Source organism: Colletotrichum karsti, assembly GCF_011947395.1.
Source record: "Colletotrichum karsti strain CkLH20 chromosome Unknown Scaffold41, whole genome shotgun sequence".
Taxonomy (NCBI): Eukaryota; Fungi; Ascomycota; class Sordariomycetes; order Glomerellales; family Glomerellaceae; genus Colletotrichum; species Colletotrichum karsti.
The window spans coordinates 114443-123827 of record NW_024065941.1 but is presented as its reverse complement, the minus strand read 5'-3'; the positions used below and the strand labels follow the sequence as shown (position 1 = coordinate 123827).

The window sequence follows — 9385 nt, the reverse complement described above, 5'->3', positions numbered from 1 at the left end:
TCTCGGCCGTCGCCTTGACAAGTGGGTGAAAAAAATAAACCGCCACTCTACTCACCACTTCAACGTACCTACGGCGGCGGGTTTTCTTCTCACCCGATAGCATAAGAAGGGCCAAATCCTGCTATAGAGCCATGTCAGCCTGGAAGCTTATTAAGAAATCTGGCCGAATATTGAGCGTTAAATGTGTACTCATTAGATATGGCGAGGTGTAACTGAAAAGAATAAGGGTAGTCGCGTTGTATCGCGCGGAATATTGCAATTGGTGGTTCGCTCGAACCGACTTACCTGTTACGGCCCAACTAGTTGGGATGCTGGCCGGCGTAGTTACATATTACAGAACAGGGATCAGAGGCACATCATTATTGAGACTTTTGTCTTGTGGTGCAGTTGGTTGCCCTGACCTGCTCGTAACAGTTTCGTGCCCCACTTACTTGTACGATCCGGATGTTCAGGGTAGTAATGGGCACTGATGGGATAGGTCGTCGAAACAGTGCTGGACAATTTTTCCCGTCAACTGACATGAAAGAAACTGGGAATAGGCCCAGGACCCTTGACATTAGGCATTTCATTGCAGGTACGAGGGCGCTGGCTGATTTGCCTTTGAGAAGGTGTGGAGGCGAGGCTCCAGACGTCTAGGACCTCCGATCACGCCCAGTCAGCAGAAGCTCGATCACATACTACCAACAGGCAAGACAAGCTATAAAAGAAATCCGTTTCTTTGATGGATCGTTGAGTGAGATGTGTCATCCTGTTCACTATCGTTTCTCATATCATTTCTGATTTCTACCATGGCGACTCACGAGGCTCCTACCGGAGGTATACCGGGCGACAAGCCAACGAGCACACTCCTCAATGGTGCGATTGTGGATGAAATCTCTGTGGATGATCATGACCAGCGCATGAATGACCGCGCGCTTCTCTCACCCGACGAAGAGAAGAAGCTGTTGCGCCGCGTCGACTTCCGCTTGATGATCTTATGCGCCATCATCTTCATGATCAAAAATGTCGATGCGAACAACGTGAGTATCAGCCATCGCCTCCGGAAGCTTAATCTTGACGACAGCGGAACTGATCCACATCAGGCCGCAAATGCCAGAATCATGAACAAAGGCACCGACCGGAACATCATGACGCAGCTGAAAATGACTGCCGATGACTACAACTGGGTCAGCACGATTTACAATGTGAGTGTCTCGAAGCCAATGCTGACAATAGTCAAGCCAACAATTCACAGATTCCGTTCATCATTTTTGAGATTCCGACCAACATGATCGTTAAAAAGATGCTCCCTTCACGATTCCAGTCGCGTATCATGGTAAGCGCCCAAGGATATTCTGCTTAGAACTCCAGCAGTAGCACGGCTTGCTGACCTTCTAGGTAACTTGGGGTATTGTTCTGGCCTGCCACGCTGCCGTCACAACTAGTGGTGGCCTCCTCACCGCCCGTTTCTTCCTTGGTCTTGTGAGCTGTCGCTGAAGTCGGTCCATGAGAGCAACGAGGTTGACCACCCAACAGGCCGAATCTGGCATGTTTCCAGGCATTATTCTGCAGATGAGCTACTGGTACCGCGCCGATGAGATGACTCCCCGGCTTTTGATATTCTGTGCGTGATACTCATCATGATGCCTCAACGCTGTAAACTGGAACATGTCACTGATGTAGCAACAGACTCATTCGAATTCTTTGCCAACATTGTCAGTGCTGTTCTGGCCTTTGGGTTCAGTAGCATGAACGGGCGACATGGCTTGTCTGGCTGGCAATGGTCGGTTTGCTTTGCCTTGCGTTGGCTTTTCCAGCCCTTGAACGCATTGTTAACTAGAATTGCAGGTTCTTCTTGGTTGAGGGTGTGATCACGATTGGCTTTGGCGTTTTACTCTTCTTCATCTTCCCTGATTGTGAGAACCCCTGCCCCCGCCATACCTCTTGACGATTGCTCACAAGTATGGTATCCAGTTCCCGCGCAGGCCAAATGGCTGACCGACAAGGAGAAGCGATTCCTCCAAGCTCGCCTACCACCAAACGCCCCTCGGTCGTCCGAGAGCAATTTCAAGTGGAGCGAGATCTGGGATACCATGAAGGACCAGCGCCTCTGGTGGTTCGCGTTCATCTGGGCCACCAAGACGATTGGCAGCACAGGTCTTTCGTTCTACTTGCCTACCATCGTCGCCAGTCTGGGACTTGCGTGAGTGATGATCAATGCCGCAGCAAATGGCCATACAGTATTAACTAAGGTCTCGCAGTTCCATCGCCGAAAGCCAACTGCTCACCATTCCATCCTCGGTTCTAGCTATCATCCTCATTGCTATCAGCGGTTACTTGACGAATTCGTTGAATTTGCCGTACCCCCTTGTGGCACTGGCGTATTTGATCTCCAATTTAGCTTGCTATGGCGTGATGGTCGCATACCCGAACAACGGAGGCGTGTATGCTGCGACGCTGATTGCTGCGGGTGTCTCGCTGGCCTGGTTCGCAACCATGTGGCCATGGCGTCTCCAGACGACGTTTAGGGCGACGGGTTCCGCCTTTGCCATTGCATGGGTGAACGCCCTCGGCGGTATTGGAACTGTTGTTGGGCCCCAGATCTTTCGCTCCAAGTATGCACCCGAGTACACAGTGTCGTTCGCGGTGGCCATGGGTATGACGGGGGCGTGTATCCTTGCCATCTGCTGGACTTGGTGGCTTACAAGGGAGACGGAGAGACAAACCCGCCAGCTAAGGAAGAGACGTCTCGCCGCCCGCAAGACGAACGAGGTCATCCTGGATGACGTTGACATCGACGCTGATTTCAAGACAACGAGGGCACACGCCTAGGCTAGTGTCAGGCACTTCGTGCTTGAAGCTCGACCGAATCGCCGTCAGAAATGGTTGAAGGTAGTGCGGGATAAGATCATGGTCTTTTTCCTGTCCGGGTACAGATCGTCTAGCGTGTGTTGCCGGCTCTATTCGCAGGTTGCCCGGGTGGTGTGGCAGTACAGGGTCTCCGAAAGCTCGCGCAGAAGCGGTTGAATCAAATGTATGTATCACATTTGCGTACAGAAGTGGCAATGAGATGCGGTCCCTGGGACTGGCAAACCCGCACCTGCTCTCTTTGTCGGTGTTCAGGCATCTTCATGTGCCCTTCGCGTGAAGATGAAACGGCTTGCGTTGTCGACAAAGGTTCCCTGGCAAGACTTGGAGCCGAACCAGAACCGAACTTATTCATGGTCTTCTTAGAAACAAAATACGATTGTTATCGCGACGTAGATGGGCCTGCAATGTGTTGAAGACGCCACAGCAGCAACAGTAACGTCAGGGGGATCACGTCCACGGACACAAATGATAGCTCGATCATCCAGGTTCATCCCAGCACCAGGCTAGGACACCTGGAACCCTGAATGCAGACACATGCAGTTGCAAAATTAGCCTTCGCCATCAACTCATGAGGCGCGGACGGAAGGCAGGTACAATCTTGTTCTTTACATTGACATTATTGAATGAAAATAACAACATATAACATCATGTGGTACCAATGTGATGGGTTCTCCCCTTCATTCAGGAGGAAACTCGGTTGCCGAGCGATTGCCGAGGGAACTTCCTCGGCCGAGCTCGCAGCCATTTGCTCTGTTGGATCAGGTTTTCGAGCCACCCAAAAGGCCCTTGTTAGGTTACCGACAGGTGTTGTTCACAAAAGTGCCTTGAACCTGCTGTTTGATTGGCTTCGCCGCAACATGTTGCGCAAGGATATTCACTGCCAAGTGGATCGTACAGACGCATAATCAGATTTACTGATTGATAAGATGCATTTCTCTCACAGTGATAAGATTGAATCAACATGGGGACATGGGACATGGGTCCACGTATGCTTAACTCTCAGCCTGCAGGTCTGATTCGAGAATGCTTTAATTGTAGGAGATAAGCTTACTTACTACCTCATCTGCAACTTGGCAGGGTCGCTAACTGAATGGAAGCTCGGTCTGGTCTTAATCTTTACTCTTTTCACTCATATATCGCTATCTTGAGTGACTAAGGATACAGGGATTACTGGAATAAGAGACGCACTAGTTGATAGTTCTACAATAGTTAATAGGGGTTATAATATATACTAATTAGTATTGTTTATAAATGGCTACAAGAAGAAAGTTCAAGCGTGGTTCTTTCTTATATTCTCCCTTTATTAATATATTAATATCAAATTAGAAAAAATAGATAGAATACGTCTATAAAGAGAGGTAATAATAACTAGAAAGTAATCTAACACGCGGCTATTTCTATAGACGTTATAAGATGCAACTTAGACCTTGTTATAGTAAGTAACACTGTAAATCACTGATTTGATGCGCTCTCTTATTCTCGAGTCTTTAATTTCCCAATTGACTGTCTTGTTAGAGCAGATCTGGATTGTATCTAGGAAGAATGAAGCAAGTGCTGAATTCATCTAAACAAGAACGTGCCCATCAATAAGAGTACTACCCCTCCCACACGGCCAGACTACCTTCGTTAACGAAATTGATTGCCAGACGTACTGTACTTGGCATCTACGTCCATGAGACCACATCTGAAAGTAGCTTCATCGCGAATATATAGCCGCCCATCAAATCCTTTGGTAGCGTTGGTCTTATCACTCAAGGCCTTTTGCACTATACTCTTTAACTGCAGCTTGCCAGCTTTGACTCAAGCTGCAGTTGATCTCGTAGCTGATCTCACCAATCTTAGACGATCCCGGGGCGCCTGAGGACCATCCAGTCGAGTTACGGCATCTAGGGGCACCTATCTGCTGGGGCTCCTAGTACATGCATTGCTATGCCACTGGCTCTTCGACGAAGAAGATACACCTTCTTGTCAGTTATCTCTCCCTGAAGCATCCATGCTCAGGAGTATCACATGTTTTTGTGGAGGAGCGGGCGAGTAGGAGCGATCATGTCAGCTCTCTCTGAGAAGAACCCATCCTTCTCCTCTCTATAGGTTGCATCCTTGGCGAAAAGGATGCAGCTTATTTCGACGACTTATTCCCTGCAAGTCTCCCAGAGAGGAGTAGCGGGCACCTATCAAGACGTTTCACTTGAAGTTTGCAGGCAACTTTAGTATTCGCAACTTAAGTCAGTCGTTGACCGAACCTCGATTGGGAGGGTGCTGCAAGCGGCGCAATCCATCGCTCATGATACAGATACCGCAGGCGCAACCCATGCCTGGCCCAGAGAAGCACAAGTAAAAGCTCCAGGCTCATCTTAACACGCCATGGAAAACTTCACAGAATGCCCATACCCTTTCTAAGTAACAAATTTTAGTGCGTCCGTGATGCCAGATGTGTATGTTGGGTCTGAACTCGTAGGCCAAAAGCCAATGAGTTGAACCCTGATAGAGCGAACGATTGCGAGAACGATCTCGACTCTCTCCGTGGGATAATGGTAAATTCCATGCTCATGGCTGTCGTTGAGATCTTCAATGACTTCGATCTCTGGTTCCACCCGAGCCAAGATGATATTGCAATATGGGCAGTTCATATCGAGTCTGACACTCCTTCAAGCTTTGCTTGCACAGGTTTCGATTCGTTGCGTGGGAAAAGGCGGTTAGCCTAGTGCCGTGAGATCAAATGCACACTTGTAGCAGCTAGTATCATCTAAGATCACCGGGAGTCCATCATTCCAGGTACTAAAGCAGCCCTGATCGATATCTACACCACCTTGGTGAACGCCAAGGACTTTACCGAGCGGTTCCCAATGGATGGCAGGAACAAGAGTCGGAGCGCATAGTCTATGCCCGCCTGCCGTTGTTCCAGGACCTGTTCGGGGCTGGCAGGGACGCTGTCGCCAAAGGTTCCCGCATGAAAGACCTCTTTTGGATGGTCACGAGACTGTCTGTTCACAGTCTTGAAGTTTTCCAGTTACTCGTCGCAAATCTCGAGGAAATGATTCACAGTCTCGATGAGCTCAGCCCAACATTCAAAAGTTTGGATCGACAGTGCTCTATCATGGTGTCTGAGATTTGATCGATTGTCGATCCTGGTCAACTTAAGGCCATGAGGGACGCTTTTCCAAACTCTATCATCGAAGTCATCACCTCTTATGTCGAAAATCGTGGAGGCACTTGACAGCCTGTCATCCCTAACATGAGTATCCACGATCATGACAGTTAATGGCCATACCACAACATCTGCCAAGTGCCTTGCGAAGGCGTATACTAGACGTACTCACCCCACCAAGTAAACTCTGTAGAGAGTTTCGGTGAGGGTCAGGAGGATCTGTGAGAAGCCTGCAAGACAATCAACCTGTCAATGCAAGTTCGCGGCTTCCGACGTGCCCTCAATCATGACCAAGTCTCCGAGCGAAGTGGTCACTGTCGCTTTTGCTATCTCATGCTAGATTCATACGAAACGCAGAAATGTTTTGTGTTACAGGTAGAGTGAGATTCGACAGTAACCATCCGGCAGGTTGGCGAGGTCGATTACTTCCGAAGGCCCTCGTGACAGACATAGCTTCTTCAAGCACGATGATCCTCACACAGGTGGGGCTAATCATATCGTGACTTCTGAAGGTATCTCATGTCATTTTGCGTCTTACTTCAGAAGAGCATGTGCCGATTGATACGCTTCATGATATGTTCGGTGTTATTCAAAAGTGGCCTTCCAACTCGAGGAGAAGGCCAAGCCACTGACTCTCCCAGCAATGTACACCTCTTCAGGGAATGGCTCGCTCAATTCTGTCGTACTTATGAGAATCGCAAGTATGTTACTTATTCAGGGATTCGATTATGAAGACGAAGCTGGCTGCATGAAGCTTCCCTTCAGAGTGATCGATGTTGAACCCAGTCACGGATCACAAAAGCAACGACTCGTAATTAACAACTGCCCACTATGACTGGCTGTTACCCAACACTGAGCCATTGCTGGGGCAACGTCCAGCCAACAAACACGACAATGGGAACCGTCAAGTCGTGACACATAGCATTGCCGGAAAGGGGCTTAAGTAAGATCTTCCAAGGCACAGTTTGGCTTATGAGAGAGCTCGGCGAGCGTTTTCTCCGGATCGACTCATTGTGCACGGCACAAGATGGTTCTAAGGACCTTCTGCTCACACAAGCTACATAGGATCGATATTCGAGCATTCACAGTAGCGATCGACTCGAAAGACCCAGAGGACTGGGTTAGTGCGTATCAAGATCCCCCACTAGATTATGTTTTGCCGGCCAAATAATCATGAGTCAGTTGAGGAATTCTCAGAACGCAGATCAGCTATTCCAAGCCTTCCAATCGCAGGCGGGACTCGTCATTTACGGCGGCGTTGTCAATATAGTTAGTGTTGTGCCGAAAGGCTCTCACATACGACCATACCCATTGGAAAACTCGGGATCCCGTCCGCTCTCCCATAGATAAGCCAATGAGGGCCGGATTAGTAGTTGGGTCGGTGACGACCAGCGAATACCTGGTGTTGTATGTTTTTTGCTAGTTTTGACATCGTTTAGCATAAAGCCTTCTATGTTGTGTCTAACGTACCCGTGCACCCAAGTTACACTGTTGTGGTTTGTATGCTAGGATGTGCTCTTTTAGGCTTGAAAACAATGTTTCTTAAAGATAAGTAGCAGCCTTCTATTGCCTACCTATCCACGATACCTTACTGCGTTGAAATCCCTTTTATTAAGGAATAGAACCAACCCAGTAGTCTCGGACTGCCTCTCTGGCTTAACGCTGGCTGTGTAGAGGTTGGCACAGTAAGTCTATGCTACCTATAAGAGAGAGCTAATTAAAGGTCGATTAAAGTACCTTCTTGTTGACTTTCTATTTGAAGAGTCTTGAGAGTTCACGCTGTCTCAAATTCATCGAGTTATTGCAACATGTATACTATCACAAACTCGCCAAACTGACAGCCTTCCAACCACCCAGAAGAGTTCCTTAACACACGCCTTCTACCAACACGCTGAAACTTAAACTGCTTAACGGAAATATGTGGTTCACTTTCTGAAGCCATGACTGACGGCGGCAAGAAGTCGATATATATTGGCTCCTCCTCATCGTTCTGCTTGAAGTACTGCTGAATGGGGGCTGCCACCACCTGACCGGGATTTTCCAGTATATTTATTGCTACCCATCCTATCATTTTTCTGATTTCTTCAAACTATAGTGCGTGGCTCGATCCATGAAGAAGCAACTAGGACGATCCGAAGTGAAATTGGTGAGGCCACGGCTGGTGCTGATTACGATAAGGGAACTTGCCGATTGTACCTTCAAATAACGTTGGTCATCTGGGGCTAGAGATGTGAACTCCTTTTTTGTCACTGGACCTCGAAAGAGAACTCGCAGAGCGATTGTGGTTGTGTTAGATTGTTGTTCGATTTCTAATTCATGCTTCCGTTGACTATCAACGGCATCTGAAGGATTTGAAGGCATCGAGGGCCGCACGATTTCACATCCTTCCAAGAGGAAAATCATCAGTCATGAGCATTGGGAGGCTTACTTCGATCCGCAATCTCATTCAACGACCTCGCCGATGAATACCGCGCCTGGTGTTATGCGCTTCGTCGCGCCAACTTTCGCTGCCAGTCTTGACAGCCTAAGGGTCTGTCGATGTGACTTCTCAGAATATCATAATAAGCATTGCATTGTTACTGGAATGAGGGAGTTTGGTTAGAGCCAAAGAAGCAGGGTTGGAGCATTCAATTGCGAGGCGTATTGGCTCTTTGGGATGGGACCTGGGGAAGCAGCTCGGTTTCTCGACGCCGTTAACTTGTTGCGAGCGACATCGAACTTCCAGGTACTCTCAAACAATTCAGAATGTGGAAATGCTCGAGCAGACGATGGAATAAGACAAATTAACGTTTGGCCGCCTCTGCATCACGGAAGCGAAGCAGTTCAGCAGTGATCTCTGGATGGTCGCGCAGAACATATCAGATGTGTTGGATCGGCCAGTCGACAGGTCGAGCCGCGCAGGAAACCAGACGCTGGGAAGAAAGTACAAAAAGCAGTGCAAATTTGAGGCACCCTATTCAAAGTTTCTACAAAGGTGCAAAATAATTCCCTCCCAGTCAAAACTTATGTCTATCATTGCAATCATCTTGGTGATGCGATGCGGCCTTGCGACTTGGCGACTTCATTCCCATATGGATGTCTCCACAATGTCAGCAACAAAACTGTGGACCGATTCCACGCTAAAAAGTCAGCAGGCGACATCGTAGGTAGACACTGGCGAACCAAACCGCAATTCAGTTGCGCCCGGTACCGAATATTACTAAGGTAGTTACTGTTCAGATACTTCAAATGACCAAATATTGCCCCGCACGCCTTCCCACGGCAGCGGTACAGAATCGTACATCGAGGCAACGGCCGTATCATCCCGTGCCTCCTCATTCCTCCCTCGTTTCCTCATGGCCCAAGTCTCTTGTCCATCGCACATCCATGGATGTCTTGGTACTACAT

General features: G+C 48.5%; 1 protein-coding gene across 1 annotated transcript; it reads left to right on the top strand.

Annotated features, from left to right (window-relative positions):
* Window positions 1–788: 788 nt before the first annotated feature.
* CkaCkLH20_10527 (uncharacterized protein) lies at window positions 789–2811 on the top strand (the record flags this gene model as incomplete). The annotated part of the gene is made up of 9 exons (XM_038893241.1): window positions 789–1019; window positions 1083–1184; window positions 1235–1315; window positions 1378–1461; window positions 1516–1603; window positions 1669–1762; window positions 1828–1895; window positions 1954–2182; window positions 2241–2811. The coding sequence occupies 9 exons, from the start codon at window positions 789–791 to the stop codon at window positions 2809–2811; spliced, it is 1548 nt and encodes a 515-aa protein (XP_038741356.1).
* Between the last annotated feature and the right edge of the window lie 6574 nt (window positions 2812–9385).